This window comes from Anabrus simplex, chromosome 12 (assembly GCF_040414725.1).
Source record: "Anabrus simplex isolate iqAnaSimp1 chromosome 12, ASM4041472v1, whole genome shotgun sequence".
In the NCBI taxonomy this organism is placed as follows: Eukaryota; Metazoa; Arthropoda; class Insecta; order Orthoptera; family Tettigoniidae; genus Anabrus; species Anabrus simplex.
The window spans coordinates 75,660,415-75,678,960 of NC_090276.1; the positions used below are offsets into that span (position 1 = coordinate 75,660,415).

At 40.0% G+C, this 18,546-nt stretch overlaps 1 protein-coding gene across 1 annotated transcript in view; it reads left to right on the forward strand.

Annotated features, from left to right (window-relative positions):
• The window catches only part of LOC136884154 (cilia- and flagella-associated protein 157), a 140,505-nt gene that overhangs the window by 19,184 nt on the left and 102,775 nt on the right, over positions 1–18,546 (forward strand). Inside the window, exon 2 of the mRNA XM_067156195.2 lies at positions 14,645–14,798. Coding sequence (XP_067012296.2) covers positions 14,668–14,798 — 131 coding nt within the window. The 5' untranslated portion in view covers positions 14,645–14,667. The remainder of the gene's footprint in view (positions 1–14,644; positions 14,799–18,546) is intronic.

Below are 18,546 nucleotides of genomic sequence, written 5' to 3' on the forward strand. Positions count from 1 at the left end.
TCGAATTCTGATAAAAGTATTCGAATACTTTCACTCGAGGTATTCACTTACGGGAGAGACCAATGTGGTTTCGGTCTCGGATTATCATAACCGAGAACAGTAAGGATAGTAGCTCCATCTCTGGACGTAACTTAGAACTACCCTTGTGTATACAGAATTGAGATGTCAAATTGGAAAATTACATGTATTATTTCCTGTCCACTGCTCTTGGCGGTTTAAGCATTGAATTAGTCTCTTTCTCATTCTGAAGTTTGGACAAAGAGTGTAATTCGTTTGTTTATCGTAACGATTTGTATCGTATTACCTTTAGTTTGTTATTAAAATTTATTTAGTGTTACCTTTCAAATATTTAGTGCATAATGAAGCCAGGTTCGAAAAGATCTGAAGTTTGGAACTATTTCAAAAAATCACAGGAGCAAAAATATGTGACATGTTTGGTATGTAAAAAAGATTTTAAATATTTCGGAAATACTCCAAACTTACAATTGCACTTGAAAAGACTTCACCCAACTTTGGTTTTACAACCGTGTAGTAGGCCTACAGAATCTGATTATTTCGATCATATGGATGGTACACTATCACAGCCATCTACTAGTAGGACATTAGAATTAACCACGCAACCATCTAGCAGTCACAGGAGTTCATCTGAGGCAAACCAACAGACATTTCCTAGCACCTGCTCTTCGTCCCAAATGAATCCCAATCCACAGGCTCCAGCACCACACGGAACCGAACTGCACCAAGATTCTACAGTTATTCCTTCCCCTCCTGCGAAACGTCGTTGTCAACGCCAATTAAGGTTAACTGGATCTAGTGAAAACGTGCTTTCTGATGCTAAAAGGAAAGACATCGACTTGTGCCTCATTAAAATGATTACAGTGGACTACCAACCTCTCTCTTTAGTTGAAAATCATAGTTTTGTAGAGTATACTGAGAAACTGAATCCTTTGTATACATTACCGAGTCGGAAATTATTATCCTCAAAATTACTGCCAGAAGTGTATGACAAAATTAAGTTAAATGTTGTGTCTATGTTAAATTGTGTGAATCATGTTGCTATTACCACAGACATGTGGTCATCAGAAAGCAATATATCCTATATTACTGTCACATGCCACTTCATTTTTGAGGACAAATTAAATTCAGCAGTTTTAGCGACCAGGGAGCTTCAAGAAGCGCATACAGGAAAGAACATTGCAACAATTCTGCTTGCCGTATTTGAAGACTGGAAAGTTACAAATAAGATCACCACTATCGTCTCGGACAATGCAGCTAACATGAAGAATGCAGTGAATGAACATCTGAAGAAATATCATCATCCATGTATTGCCCACGTCTTAAATTTAAGCGTGAATGAAGCGATCAATCAAATTGAATTGCAACGCGATTTGCTCGCTAAGTGCAGACATTTAGTGAGCCACTTTAAACACAGTGATTTGGCATGCAGGAAACTGAAGGAATTTCAAGAACAAATGGGATTGCCTATCCTGAAGGTCAAGCAAGATATTAGTACGAGATGGAATTCTAGCCTCATCATGATCGAACGGTTGTTAAAAATCAAAGATCCATTGTCTGTGGCACTATTGCACCTTCCCAAGGCACCATCCAATTTGGAGGCTGATGAATGGAACATCTTAGCAGATTGCATTCCACTTCTGAAGCCTGTAGAATTATTGACAACTGAGTTATCAGGAGAAAAATACCCGACAATGTCACTGATAATCCCATTAATTAGAGGACTGCAGTATAGCATCAGGATGAAACAAGCTGCGACTGAAACTGGGAATAATTTGAAGGCTGTATTGCTAGATGTTATTGGGAGACGTTTAGGGGTTTATGGAACAAACAAAATTGCTGCAAAGGCCACATTTTTAGATCCAAGATTGAAGAAAATGGCATTTGGTCTAGAGCAAAATGCTTCTAATGCACAGAGGTGGATTGCAGAGGAACTTACTTCTGTTTTCCAAAAATCCATCACGGAAGAAAATATGTCCTCGTCTGACCCTAATCCGACGCTTGCTGAAGTAAATGACAGTGACTCCCTGTGGCTTCAGTTCGACGCCAAATTAGCAAATGCTAAAACTACTGTGACTCCAACTACCTCCGTTAACTTAACCATTCGCCAATATATGGAAATGCTATACCTTGAAAGATCTAAAAGCCCACTGGAATTTTGGAAACTGCATAAGAATACTTTTCCTGAGTTATATGAGATGCAGCTGAAATATCTCTGCATTCCTGGAACATCTGTTCCATCAGAAAGAGTGTTTTCAAAAACTGGTCAGCTGACAAATTCTCGGAGAAACAGACTCGCCCCCAAACTTGTAGACAAAATTATCTTTCTCAACAACTGTTTCACGTAAAACATGAGTACGCTGTTGTGTCAGTACCATTTTTTGCTTCAATATTTTATTTTGTGTCCTGTGCCAAGTCCCTGGCGCTATGTATGCAGAACAAATAATGTTACATTGTATGACATGTGCGTGTGTGTAATCTGATACAAATTGTCAGATTATTAATAGAAGAAAGAGTCTGAAGATAAAAGATTTGTAAGTGAATAAGCATACCCAGGACAAATTCTTACTGAAATGTACGTGAACTCTGGACATCAGGAAAATTCAGTGCCCAGGAAGTGTTTTAATAAAGGCTAATTGTTGTTAATCTAGCCTTATTTGATGAACAAATAAGGATTTTTAAATTGCAGCTATTTTGTATAAATTTGCTGTCATGCCATTGGTTGCTGTCAAAATGTCCAAATCTAGTGTATATTTTCATTCATATGTGTATATACTATATCAACTGTGTTAATTAAAATTTTATTTCATCGAGAGGTTGGCCGTGTGGTTTGAGGCACGTACAATTGTTATTGCATTTAGAAATGCAATCATAACCAACCATTTTGCTTGGTAAGTTTAAGGGGAGCTTCAGCTATTTTGTATAAATTTGATGTCGTGCCATTGGTTGCTGTCAAAATGTCCAAATCTAGTGTATATATATTATATATCAACTGTGTTAATTAAAATTTTATTTCATCGAGAGGTTGGCCGTGTAGTTTGAGGCACGTACAATTGTTATTGCATTTAGAAATGCAATCATAACCAACTATTTTGCTTGGTAAGTTTAAGGGGAGCTTCAGCTATTTTGTATAAATTTGATGTCATGCCATTGGTTGCTGTCAAAATGGCCAAATCTAGTGTATATTTTCATTCATATGTGTATATACTATATCAACTGTGTTAATTAAAATTTTATTTCATCGAGAGGTTGGCCCTGTGGTTTGAGGCACGTACAATTGTTATTGCATTTAGAGTACCACGCATCCTCTTTTCGCCTTTTTCCATACTTGACTATACAAAAACAGAAAATTCACCAAACTGTAATAAAAATTAACTTCACATGCCTTGTTGGTTTACACTTTACAGCTGTAATTCAAACAAAAGCGCATCGGACCGCGCTGTCCTCTTTGCTCAAAAGACTATGGTTCTACCACTGCCGTCTAGATTCTCACTGATCGTGACCCTTGTGGTGAGTACTCGAGTTATGTAGCATTCGAGAACTTGGTTTCGAATGCAAGTTTCGATTCTTGAAAGGTCTCGGATGCACAGTATTCGATTCTGTAAAGTATTCGATTCTGCCCATCACTAATACTTATTCCAACACAAGTTCAGTCTAGACAGACCTTGCCCCAACACTCCCCCCCCCCCCCCCCGACAACACGACTAGAGAGAGTGGCATATTACGCATGCGTATACCACGGATATATGTTTCTGCGATATCCTAGTCTTTTCATTCCAGACAAGTATCCAGCCACGGAACGTGCGTAGTTCACATGAATTGAAAGCCTGTACGAGTATATTACGGATAGATGGGCTAAGCAAGAGCTTCGAGATTGACAAGGGAGTTATGAATATCAAGTACTTGAATACAATTTGATATAAACTGGAGGTTCATTGTCCCATTGCACCATACCAGAAACCGCCACTGATGTGAAGGTTAATGGAGACAAATCAATTGTTACAACATTTACAAACAGGAGCTTTAAAACTGAATTTGAATATACTTTGGATGAGGTAGTTATCCCAAAAGATGGCAAGTGCAAATACTTAGGTGTGAAATTTGCACTGGGAGGTTCATGTTGATGACATTGTTGGGAAAGCATACATATCGTTACATGTCATAATGAGGCTACTTACAGGATGCAACAAAGAATTTTTTAAAAAGTTACTTAAGTATGGTTCGTCCATTATTGGATTATGCAAACAGTGTTTGGGATCCTCACCAAGAATACGTAATGAAAGAAATAGAAGAAACAGTAATGTATCAGAAATGTTAGAGGAACTTGGGTGGGAAACTTTAAGTAAGAGAAGGGAGAAAATTAGACTTATAGGATTATATAGAGCCTATACAGGAGAAAAATCATGGGGAGAAATCCGTGAGAGGCTTCAGTTGGAAAATAATTATATCGGCAGAACTGACCAAAAGTATAAAATTAGAAGGAATTTTAGCAGAAGCGATTGGGGTAAATTTTCATTCACTGGGAAGGGCGTGAAGGAATGGAACAGTTTACCAGGGGTAGTGTTTGATCCTTTTCCAAAATCTGTACGTATATTCAAGAAGAGAATAAACAGCAACAGGGAAAATAAATGAAATGCTAGAGGGCATTCGACCAGTGCAGGCTACTGTAAATTAAAATATGTGTGTGAAAAAATTAATTCCATCCCCTGGTCCATGGAGTTTGGACAGCCAAAGTAGGGGACTGCCTGTAGGGGTGAAGTACAGTGGGGACTTCGAGGGCCCTGGGACACAACTACTAAGTGAAATATTCTACTGCTGACGGCGATTGCAGCCATGAAATTAAGAGACGCTTGCTCCTTGGGAGGAAATCAATGGCCAACCTTGATAACATTTTCAAGAGTAGAGACGTAACTTTAAGAACGAAGATTCACATAGTGAAGGCTATGGTCTTCCCAGTAGCAATGTACGGAAGCGAAACCTGGACAGTAAGAAAGGCTGAGCGCCGAAGAATAGACGCATTTAAACTATGGTGATGGAGAAAACTCCTTAGAGTTCCGTGGACTGCGAAGAGATCTAATAACTCCACATTACAGGAAATTAACCCAGGCTGTTCACTGTAAGGTCAAATACTCAGGCAAAAACTAAAGTACTTCGGTCATATTATGAGAAAACATTATTCACTGGAAAAGACCTTAATGCTGGGGAAGACTGATGGTAACAGGAGAAGAGGGCGACAACGGATGAGGTGGATTGATGACATCAAGGAAGCCACGGCTCTCAATTTAGAAAGACTTCGGAAAATAGTATACGACAGGAAGAAATGGCGCACTTTGGTCTATGGGGTCACGGAGAGTCGAAAGCGACTAAACGACTAACAACAACAATACTGTGATCATTAGTAGCAGTTCGTCTTGGAGACGAAAGAAGTTGTAAGTGTTTATATGTAGCGCTTCGTATCGGCGACGACTACGAATTTAGAAACTGATCCTGAACAACACTTACCTCAACTTTCTGTCCACTCTCTCTGCTAGCAGGAAGGCGCCTAAACATTGCGCTAGGCACTGCCAGACGTAAGTGGGGATAAAATAAAAGGGAGAATTGGGGGAGGCTTAAGTTTATCACACGTTCGTCCTGGAGGTAAGCGCTACCTTTCTAGGGTTAATGAACACATTTCTAAACATGTTAATAAACGTTTTGTTAACAAACTTCTTCAACATTGTGTCCAAACCAAAACAGCTGTTTGTTAGGTTACAGTGGATAGGGTCAGGAAGCGTAAAGCTTCAACTTCCATTATTTTAGCGATTGCAATTAGAGAAAGCGCAGACGCAAAGTGTGGCAAAGAAAAATATTGGAAAGGCTTATGTCAGAACTTTTAATTCATCGTAGCAGGCTTTCAAAATTGTCTTGAAAATGCCCCTACAGGATTTTCAGTTATTGTTGACAGTAATTGGGCCCAATAGCGGCGATTAGGGAGGGGAGCGAGAGGGGGCAATCCCCCCCGCTTTTAGGAGAACATATTATATTTTTATTCGCATTTTTGCCGGATAAAACTAGGAATTATAGGAATTATTTTAAAAAAGCGGAAATACGCACAAAACGACGTTCGTCCCGGCTAACCAATTTGTACGAAGCGCCGCAGCAAGTAGTGGAGACTTTGCACATGCTTTGAGGAAGGGTAGCAGGGGGGGGGGGGGGTGATGTGTGTGTGTGTGTGTGTGTGTGTGTGTGTGTGTGTGTGTGTGTGTATATATATATCAGCACCTTCTCCAGGAGATGCTGGTGTATATATATATTGCCTAGGTCATGGGCACTGACGTACGATTCACCCGCTTGCCGCGCGCATTCGTCAGTCTGCGTAGTGTTTGTTAAGAATCTTGAGTCTGCCATTCTCTTCAGTGTCTGTTAGTTTCTCAGTGTGTAGTCAAATACTAAATGATTTTAATTGTATAATCATGCCGTACTTCTATTTAATTGTAATAAATGCGCAATGTTGTTCCTTTCGTGAAAGTTTTATTGTGTAGTATTGAATCAATATCTAAAAAAAAAAAAAAAAAAAAAAAAAAAATGTTATTACAGCACTTAAATTGGTAAACTCTCAACCTTTATCTCTCTGTCGAAATTCGCTCAGAGAGCATAAAAAAACTTACCATTTTGTTTATTCAGTTTTGATGTAATAATCCCCCAGCCCCACCCCCGTCCACTATATCCCACAAACCCGGGTACTGGTTTTTGTGTGTATATTTTTTACCAACGCACTTTAAATCCCCAATCGCCACTACTGATTGGACCTGAAATTGCAAGAAATGATACAGATTATCGGAAAGCCGGCTCCACAAAAATGATAGGCTATTATTTTATAGGTAGGCCTATAACTCTTAAGATTCCTAGCAACTGGTGACTCTGACACTTCACGTATATTTGTCCAGAGCAGGGGTTTTCAATTTCTAACGGCTCGAGGGCCATTTTGGAAACCTTAATCATGTTCGCGGGCCGCACTTGAATAGGCCATTTTTTGTAAAATTCTGGAAATAGTACAGAAGCACCATTATGAAATAATATGCATAGTTCACTTGAAAGGAGGGTTTGATAATTTTAATCGCTTAAAACATTATTTTAAAATCGCATAAAAGAGTGAAATTTGGAGCCGGGCTGAGTGGCTGAGACGGTTGAGGCGCTAGCCTTCTGACCCCAGATTCGCAGGTTCAATTCTGCCTCAGTCCGGTGGCATTTGAAGGTGCTCAAATAGGTCAGCCTCGTGTCAGTAGATTTGCTGGGACGTAAAAGAACTCCTGCGGGACAAAATTTCGACACCTCGGCGTCTCCGAAAACCGTCAAAATTAGTCAGTGGGATACAGAAATAACAACATTATTACCTGAAATTTGGATTTTAAATGTTTTAAAATTAAAAAAATAATCTATTGAGAACAAGGGAATACTTGACAAGAGTAACTAGTATTAAAGAATAATTTGTTTTGACTTGGGTGTATAAGGTGTATAAAAATTAATGCGTTTTTGAACGAGCTATTAAATAATTTTGTGACTTTTTTCACATAATTTTTAGAGTGCTCTCGCGGGCCGCAAAAATGGCTTCGCGGGCCACATGCGGCCCACGGGCCGCCTTTTGGAAACCCATGGTCTAGATTATGAAAACAAGCAATTTCAGTTATTGTGTCATTCAAGCTGGAAATTAGACTGCATTAGAACAGAACACAGCTAGAAGAATATCATAGAGAATTAAAAATACTGTACCGGTATATTAGAACTTCGCTTGCGATTTGATAGTCAATTCTTAGAAGAAACTAGAAAGTATCGTATTCCGAGGTACGAATTTGTGCTCTAATTGCACTCTTGCGCTTGTGCGAACCGAAATGTTAACGAAAACACGAAAACTAAGGAGAAAGTTTCATTCACAAAAGTGAAAGGTATTTTGTTCATCAACATGCTCGGAAAGCTAATGAACACGCTATTTTATTTATAACATCCAAAGATGTTCATGGACATTGTTTATTAACTAAGTTAACGAAAACATCTTAGTGTGGACGCACCTATCACAAACCTCACAATCTCACAATCATCACTTTTTTATGGCCCGCGTTTTTTGACTGAAGCCGATCGTCTCGTGCATCACTTTAGCTACCGTACCTACTGGCAGGTACCACAACCATTCAAATCGGATCTTTCATTCCAGAGATTAAGCCCGAATATGAGCAGAAGCATGATTTTATTGCATTTATGTTGGAATGTTCCAAATGTAACGTGATTTTTAAAAACTTTAAAGCAAAAGTTTGAGCAAGGGCATGGAGGACTGAAGGCTGTTGATCCTGTTACCATGACAACAGCAGAAAGAGTCTCCAGAATGTCAAGTTGTTCAAGGAGCATTTTTACCAGCTGAATTATTTAGCCTAACGAAGAACAGAGTGAGTCCTCTTCTCACACAAATACATATTTTCAGTTATGTTTTGCTGGTACTTACCTCTAAAAATCATCGGAGTTTGTGTCCGTATAGTGGTAGGGGACGAAGTAGGCCTAAGCGATGCGACTTAATGGCTGTAAGAAGTCATGAATAATATTAAGTGTAGGATCAAGAGCTAAATATGTTCTAAATATAGAGCTGTGATAGTTTATTTTTGTATTTAGATAAATTGTGTTAACAGTGGTTAAACATCTTAAAAAAGGAAAGGTTTTTTTTTTTCGGCAGTGGGCGTCGTATGTTTCTCTTTAATATGTAATGACATTTCATTACCGGTAATGTTTATCTTTCTATGTCGGCACCTGATATGCAAGATTAAAATCTTATGAATCAGGTACGGTACAGTACTTCTTTCCTCCTGTCCTTTGATATCCCAGAGAGAAATTGATTGATTCCTTCATTGTTCCGTATCAGGTTGAGACGTACCGTAACTGTTGTTATGAAGGTTGGTTGGGTCAACAGTTGGGACTAAAATTAGCAACATTTAATGTCGAGCTGAGTGATTCACACAGTAGAAACATTGGCCTCTGGTTCCAACTTGTCCTCGTCCGGTAGTGTTTAGAGGTGCTCAAATACGCCAGCCTCGCGTCGGTAGATTTACTGGCACATCGGCGTCTCCAAAAACCTTAAAAGTAGTTAGTGGAACGTGAAACTATTATTATTATTATTATTTAATGACAATTTTCTGGAGTTAGCATGGGAAAATTCTAGCATTTTTCCCTCATTGGATTTCTTCTGTTCTGTGGGGGCAAGGGGGTAGAACACGCCAAGTTCGTACCCAGGATTTTTTCTGGGGAATTAGGATTTGTTTGGGGGGCTTCCAAAGACGAAAGGTATAGGAGCAACTACAAACAAAACCCTATGGACGGGGTTGTAGAATACACCCACAGTAGCCTCTGGCTGTCGTTAGAGACTACAAAAAGGGGGATCTGGGGCTCTGTACTTTGGAGTGTGGGTTGGTGATCACAGGGCACTTAGCTGAGTCCTGGCATTTCTTCCACTTACTTGTGTCAGTCTCCTCACTTTTATCTTTCTTATCTGACCTCCCTTGGTCTACTCTTGTCCTCTTCCAACCCTGACATTGTTAGATTTGCGAAGCCTAGGGAGTCTTTCATTTTCACCCCCTTTGTGGCCCATCCCTTTGTTTTACAAATGTCTTCATTCTTCGAAGACTGGGCATAACTTAGTCTGGAGTGAAAATACAGTTATTGAATGAAGGTGAAAACTTTTTAAAAACAAATCTTACCAAAATTGAAGTTTTTTTGTTAACTATATTCAGAAAGAAACATTTAAAGACAAAATAGTTTTATAGGTTAAATTCAGTTGTTTTATTTTCCCCAATTCTTGATTTCATAAGTTTTGATTTAATGGGCTGAATTTTCAAAAGCCCGTATGTGCTGTCTAAATATTTCAAGTTCCTTTTTATTTCGGGAGCTGGGATTTGAATTACACCAAGCTCTCCCAGATACCCCGATGGTATTCCCTGCCTGTCGTAAAACGTGTCTAAAAGGGGAACCAGGGGCTCTCAACTTGGCAATGACAAGTCTGGCTTAGGCTCCTATCTGACGTCCCTTCCTGTTCCCTTGCCGATACTTTCATTCTTCCAACTGTTCCCCTCTTTCTTTTCTGATTAGCATTATAAAACAATAATCACCGGCAATAATCTCACGATGGTGAATCAGACATTGGCCTGCCCAGTCTCCTTACTTTATCTGTGGGGCACATGAAAAGGGTTTTATACAATACTCTGGGTAACACCACTGCTTCTCCGATCCAAGGTAAGTCCTGTAACAAGAATCATCCCCTCCTGTTTAGATACATCCTCTATGAATATTTACTTCATTTTTAAAATCATTAATATTTCGAATAATAAAGCAGTATAAACCTTTGAAAAAGAAAGCAAAATATATGACACCTCTTTTCATGAAAGTGGGGCAGTCATTGATCAAAATTAGAAGTTCATACCAAACTTGTCCAGGTTCTTCAGTGATTACATCTGTGTAATCTGCAGTTGTTGGCCACTGTTCACTGCAGTCTTCAGGTACATAACAACACATCATCCTTTTTTTTCATTTAGGAGGTGGTGGGTTCGATCCTACTGTTGGCAGCACTGAAGATGGTTTTCCGTATTTTCCCATTTTCACACCAAGCAAATGCTGGGGGCTGTACCTTTATTAAGCCTACAGCTCCTCTCTTCCCACTCCTAGCCCTTTCCTATCCCATCGTCGCTATAAGACCGATCTGTGTAACTGTGACATAAAGCCAATTGTAAAAAATGGTATTTTGTTTTGTAATGGGACTCTTCCAAATGTTTATGGAGAAATGGTTGGTAGCATTAAATTAGAGATTTTTCTGAACACAAGAGAGAGAGAGAGAGAGAGAGAGAGAGAGAGAGAGTGTTTAGTGAATTTATACTATTTTTATAGGGAAATGGTCACCAGCTTATAACTAGAGTTATCAACTGTGTTTTCTTCTGAAACATAGTGACAGTATTAGCAGATTTGTTAGGTAGGCATTAGTTACAGATGTCCATAACTGTAAAATTTTGATTATGTTTTCTAACTTTATGCAGAACTTTCTATCACAAGGGAAGTACAAGTACCCTCCTGGTAGAAAAAAACAAACATGTTTACAGTTTTAAGCCAACTGTCTACTGTTAAAAGGTACAGTACTCTAGGACAGGACTCAGGTCCCTTCCTATTCCAAACAAACATGCTGTATGTTTGTCTATGTTGTAACAGTGAAATCAGGGCCATTCACAGAAATGTAGCTCTATCCTCACTCTATGTAATTCCACAGTTAACTCAAAAATGGCCATTCTTGGTACTCTAGTCCATTTTTACATTAAGTCATTCACTTGTAGTTTAGTGCCACGGCATGCACGTTCCTGGTCCGAGTTCTTGATGACGTGTGGTGTTGTGATATTTGCATATAACTGTCATATGTTTAGAACTTGAGCTAAATTGAAAACTTTCATTCATTCATTCATTTATTTCAATTAATTCCAACGAGCCTGCAGGCTCATACATAGGAATTGTACAGGACATTACATACTGGCGGGCACTTACACATCAAAATATAGTTTGTGTATATAAGATAATTAGGAAATGGTTGAACATATAAACACATACAATATATAAAATATGTACATCATCAATATGAGGATTACAGAGAATTATTTCTGACTGTATTTACATTTACGTAACATGAAAGTTGCAAAAGTACAAGAATGGATTATGGAATATTTTCATTTACATAAGAGTTGCTGAAGTACAAGAATAGATTTCAGATTATTTACAATTACATAACACAAAAGTTGCAGACGTACAGGAATTGATTACAGAGCAAAAAATGAGTTTCTATGTTTTTGAGAGATGGAAAGAGGGGTGGCGCACTATACCATACTGTAATGTACAATAAACAGTCAACTCTTGATTATCTGGATGCAGAATTCTTTCATTTTCCATGCAATGTTTTGTATACTTGTGAACTGAGCTTAGACTCCACCTGCTTGTGTTCTAATCTCCGTCTTCGAGTTCATGTGGCATGAAAAACAGGCAAACAATGAAGACATCTGCAGTGATGTGGGCGACATTAAACAGTGACCCGACTGCGAGACACGTGGAGATACCGAGCAGCGTAGTGTTAACATACCATTTCACCAAAGTGTAAAAATCGTTGAAAGTAATCAAATGAGACTATTAGTAGTTTTAATGTTTCATGGTTGTGATGAAACAGTTTGCAACCTTTCATAGTGAACTATTCTATACATGCAGGGCATTTTCAGTTACGTAAGCTGTGAATAACCATAATTTTTATCATGTTCATGACTAATTTTATATTAACTATATTTTGTTTATCCATGGGGACGCTCCCACCCATTACCATGAATAAGCAATAGTTGACTGTATTTTGTGAGACAACATTTTCTAAGCTGGTAGAATTAGTAGAGTTTGTAGTCGTCTGTCTAGATCTGAGGTGTCATACGGTTGTCAGTACATAAAAACTGCTGTCCTGTGAACATTTGGCGACATGTATTTTAATTTTAAACTGGCTGGGGGTTGCAGTATTCTATTATGTCTGTCCACGCCTTAGACCTTTTCCTGACACGGTGTCGGAGATGAGGTAAGATGAAATTATAGTTGGCATGTTTTTAAGACCAGGTGCCATTCATGAGGAGCTGAGAAGATGAAGTGAATGATGGTGAAAAGAAGTGGGTAAGGAATACAACTGAAAGTGAACCTGGGAAACACAGAATACCATTTTCAGGACAGCCGACGGTGGAGTTCGAACCCAATGCAGAACTCGGCTCCGTACCCGTAGCATGACCACTCCACTCAGTTGTAAAAAGGCAATATATTATTGTGTTATTTTCATTTACTTTAATTTGTAACAATTGCAACATTTACTTTCTTCTGATGATGAATGAATGCATGCATCCATGACCGATTATTTACTTGGAATATATAGCCACATCTCAAAAGCCTCCAACTTCTTGCTAACTATGTCCATTAATGTCCACTTTCCAATGCCATACAGAAAAACACTTAACAGCCTTTGTGTTCATTGTATTTGGTTTTTATATTGAGGTTGCAAGGTCTTACCCATCTGTCGTCTCAATCATCATTATCATCTTTTCCTCTTCTTCAGTTCATTCCAGTTTAGGGCTAATGTGGTTCCTCTCCATTTCTTTTGGTCATTCCACCACTACTTATTTCACTACTGTGGTCCATTCCAGGCAACATGAACCATCACTTTCAAGTACATTAAAAATTCCTGTATGTGCAACTCTCAGTGGGGTTGGGAATGGAGCAAGATGAATATTCATAAAAACCAAACCCCATGGCACTACAGCCCTTGAAGTACCTTGGCCTACCAAGCGACCGCTGCTCAGCCCGAAGGCCTGCAGATTACGAGGTGTCGTGTGGTCAACACGACGAATCCTCTCGGCTGTTATTCTTGGCTTTCTAGACCGGGGCCGCTATCTCACCGTCAGATAGCTCCTCAATTCTAATCACGTAGGCTGAGTGGACCTCGAACCAGCCCTCAGGTCCAGGTAAAAATCCCTGACCTGGCCGGGAATCGAACCCGGGGCCTCCAGGTAAGAGGCAGGCACGCTACCCCTACACCACGGGGCCGGCGATGAATATTCATGGCGAGTTTTTATGACTGGATGCCCTTCCTGTCATCAACCTCATCAGAGGAGTTAACGAGATGAAATGATTGTAGGAAGGAAGAACTCCTCCCCGGTGTGTACTTGGGGCGCTCACCTGGCCGAACTTCCGAGCATCATCTTCCTCATCCTACGAGATGACGAGTAGTCACGAGACCTCATCATCCATTTTATGAGGGATAGTGGCTTGTTTTATTGTGTATAAAAGTGTATTTCTTATCCATTTTTATTTTATTGTTAATTACAGTTCATTCTATTGACTCTGTTTTATTTGGTCTTTGTGAATTTTAATTTGTTAGTTTAACTTTTAATTTGAATGATATATAAATGATATAATGATATAAATGATAAGGAAATAAGGCATTGCAAATTAGATCCACTGATTATTTTAAATTTGTATTCATTCTTCATTATCACTTTTTAAATTCTAGTCAGTGGATGAACTTGAAAATTTTAATTATCATTACATTTTGTTTCATGTCATACCATTAGGGGCTGATGACCTGTATGTTAGGCCCCTTTAAACAACATCCATCATCATCTTCATCAGGAAAGAAGAGGGTGAAACCTGGTGCTGGCTCATAGCCTATTCCTGTCGAATAGCACACAGGCAACTGCTCAAGGCTTAACGTCACCATCAAAAGCGTTACATGTCCTCGCTCCATACGAACACTGCAGAAAGGTTTGGAATTGAATCCAGGCTTTTGGCACACGGTTTAGCGATTAGAAATTGTATACCACCACCTCTCCTAACCTGCCAACATTCTGATCGTGAATATTCTTTTGACAAACAGGAGTTGAACTGGCTAACCATGGTGTCAGACCATAATGTAGACTGGATGCCTTAACGATCCTGGCCACCAGGCGGGCTGAGTACATAAAAAATGAAGAGGAATACAGATGTACTATGGACACACATGTCAAAATACAACACATCAGTTGTTTCTCTCTCCATACATGTGTTCTGATGTCTTTTATATTTTCAGGTTTTATCTGAACGGTGTCCAGAATGGCAAAGGGGAAGAAGGGGAAGAAAGGAGGAGCAAAGGCCAAGGAGGTTGAAGTAACCGACGTTGTCACTGAGGTCGAGAAAGAGCTCTTCCAGATACAAATAGCTGACCTTACACGCAAAGTTGAAAGGTAAATAAAACATTCAATATTATTCTGTTTGATATCCACGCTCAGAGGTGCTCCAGGATTGATACCAATGTGCGTAATATCTTTCAGGCAAATTTTGACATGATAACGTGTTATTTGGTCTGACGGCAGCACTGCAGGCTAGAAAAGGTTTGCAGTATGAAATTCAGTACGAGTTTTGAAGCCTTTATGCAACAGTAAGTCACTGACTCATGCAACAAGGCATTCTTTCTCCGTAGGTGAGGTGGAGGAATATGGCTCAGAAATGGTAGCCAAGAAGTGAGGGTAGATTTTATAGTTCCCGATATAATGCACAAAGTATGATTTAGCTGTGTGTCAACCAGTTTTGTGTAACAGCCAGACTGGAGAGCAATATTCTGCAGTTGAGAAGACAAGGGCAAGGGCTGAAGTTCGTAAGGTCGAAGCAGAAGAACCCTAGGTGGTGCCACACAGTTTGTGGATGATATTGTTCCGTGACTGGAGTTTAGCTTTTGTCATCTTCAGATGTTCCTTGAAGGACAGTGTTCTGTCAAGGGTTACTCTGATGTATTTTGGGTGTTTGTTGTGAGGAAGTCTAGTGTTCTGGAATTTGACATTAAGTTCACGCTGGGCCAGTTTGTTGTTGAGATGGAAACATGAGACTTCAGTTTTACTCAAACTTGGCCTAAGTCTCCACTTACGAAAGTACTGATCTAAGGTTGCAAGATCAGCTGTCAGCTTATCTTCAGTGTTCTTCATAGATTTGCCCTGTGTTGCAAATGCCCAGTCATCCGCATAACCAAATGCTTTAGAGGCTGTTTTTGGTAAGTTTGATATATATAAGTTAAACAGCAGAGGTGCTAGTATCGATCCTTGAGAAAGACCGTTATTAAGGATCCTTACCTTACTTGTCTTGTTTCCCAAAATTACACAAAACCTCCTGTCTACAAGCATGTTTTTGATGAGCTTGGCGATTTTCTTGCAAGTTATTACTCAAAGCAGTTTGTAGATGAGTCCTTGTCTCCATACTGTATCGTATGCTGCAGTAAGGTCCATGAACACAACTGAGGTTTTTAGTTGATTTTGAAAACCAGCTTCAATATGTGTAGTCAGAGAGAGAGCCTGGTCTGTGCAACTTCGATTTGGGCGAAAGCCCGCTTGTTCAATGGGTAGATGGTCAAGAACTACTGAGCCAATTCTGTTGTAAAGAAGTCTCTCCAGTAATTTGAAAACCACACTCAGAAGTGCAATTGGGTGGTAGCTTTGAGGATTTTTACAAGATTTACCTGGTTTGAGAATGGCGATCTTTGTCTGTTTCAGAAGTCGAGGGATGGACCCTGTTTTTAAGATATTGGAGTAGAACTTTGCTAACAAGATCATTGAATATTTCCCAGCATGCACTAAAAATTCTGAGTGAATGCTATCGAAACCAGGGGCTTTTCCTGATTTCACATCTTTTAAAGCTGTAGCAACTTCCTCTCAAGAGAATGGACAAGAAAATCTGCTGCCTTCAAGACTGTCTGTTTTCAAGGCTCTGATTTCCCTTTTGATTGTAGTGGTCCGATCTATCGGAGCATTTGAACTTGACACGATATGAGATGCAACTTTATTGGGGTTTATAGGAATAATGTCTCGAGCTACTCGGCTCCCATCTCCTAATTTCCTTAACAAGGACCATGCCTTCCTGCTTGAAGTCAAGGTTTTCAACTGTTTCTGTCCATTTCTGTCAGCGAGCAGTGTCCAGGCTGTGTAATAGTTGATCAGCTGTGTTCTTGTCTCCACTTGTTTGGAATTCTTGATACAGTTCTTCGCTAGCTTCGCTCCATCCAGGAATATATTCCTTTCGATAACCCCTAGGTATAAACTTCTTTGCTGTGCTTATTACGGCACCTGTGAATCTCTTATATAGTTGTCACTTGTTGGGGGAATCCATCCCAATACCTTATCAAGTTGTTCATTAAAGGCAGGCCAATTTGCCTTTCGGAAGTTCCAGCATGGATAAGGAGTAGTTGAAAGAATAGGGACTTTTATTCCGATCTCTATTACAAGTGGCTGGTGCTGGCTATGAGGAAAGCTGGAGAGAACTGAGAGAACTTTTCGCGTAACTGGTAGGGGGGTGCAGTTGTTAGTAGACACAAAACACAAATCAGGATTATACTCTCGTCCCCATGCTGCTGATCTAAAAGTGCAGAGATCTTTAGCATTATAAATAAGATGGAGGTTGTGATCCTCAGCCCATGAAACCAAAGATTCCCCATTCTCATCACTAGAAGTGTATCTCCATTGTTCATGATGACTGATAAAATCTCCGAGGTAGACAGCTGGATGTGGCTGGTGTTGGAGAACACTAGGGGGCCATTGCTCAGCTGGAGCTTTATACACATTAGTGACTGAAATGTCTCCTATTCTGCTGATCACAGAGGGGATGTTTTCAGCAGTACTTGTAGTGCACAGCGAGGCATTTCCAACAGCGTCTGACATATGTTGCGACCCAATATGCATGATGGAATGTAGCTCCTAAAAGATCATAGCCAGGAATTTTTCCTCTAGAATGCAGTTGATCTTCATCAGCTGCATGAGTTTCCTGGATAACAATCAAATCAATATTTTTATCAAGGCATATTCTCAATAGTAGCTCGCCCTTAGCTCGACTCATTCCTTCTATGTTGTGCTGGAGAATTCTGATCATTGGTCCTAGATTTCTACATAGCGGGCCCTTAGAGGGACCATTTCCATTAGATTTTGTCATTGTGATGAGTTTTAATCCAGGAGATCACTAGGGTTATCTGGCTGCCGAATGCTGGCGTTCAGTTCGGTAATGGAAAATATCAGATCAAAAATTAGATGTATGGCTTTTCAGGCGTTTGCTCTATTAACCAGCATTTCGTCTTAGGTCTGACACTAGACTCGTCAGAGTGGGATGTGTCAGACCCTACCCACTGATGCTGGGGTGTATGCAGTTGAATTTATCAGAAGCCTATTTATGAGGCACAGTCTGATAACTGCATACGGGAGATAAAACTCCACAATGGAATTAATGCCCGCCTAGCAATTCCAAATGGAAATTCTAAATTCCCATGGAGGGAATTAGAAATTTTTCCACCAATAGAGCATATCAAAAATCAGATAAAAAATTAGATGTATGGCTTTTCAGGTGTTTGCTCTATTAACCAGCATTTCGTCTTAGGTCTGACACTAGACTCGTCAGAGTGGGATGTGTCAGACCCTACCCAATGATGCTGGGGTGTATGCAGGTGAATGCGTGCGTGCAAAAAGTTTTCATTCCCCACCCAGAAGGGGTGGGGCGGGCCACCTGAAGGGTTACGCCCTCCCTCTGGCCGAGAGCTTGGGCGGGGAGGAGGAGCTGTGTGGAAAGTGGGAGTTGGGAAAAGGTGATGTGAAAGAATATGGGAGGTGGAGGGCTCTTAGCTAAGTGAGGTGTAATGATACATATGCCTTTATTAGTAGATTATGAATGAAGTACAATACAAGTGAATCATACAGCTATACAGAGATACTAGATTTAAAGAGTAGTGCTAGGGAAAAAGTGGAGAGCGAGGAGGTGATAAAAGGAGGAGAAGTGCGGTGGTGGTGGCGATGATAGGCGCCAGAACAACAGCCAATTTCCAGCTGCGTCGTCTGTGGGGTAGACCCTAGTCTCCCTTCTGATCTCATCGCTCATACCCTTCGCCAATCAGGACTCCCGATACAACGCGCCTCCCGAATCTTCAACACCGATGGACCTACATACCTGCTGCGGCTCCATCTACCG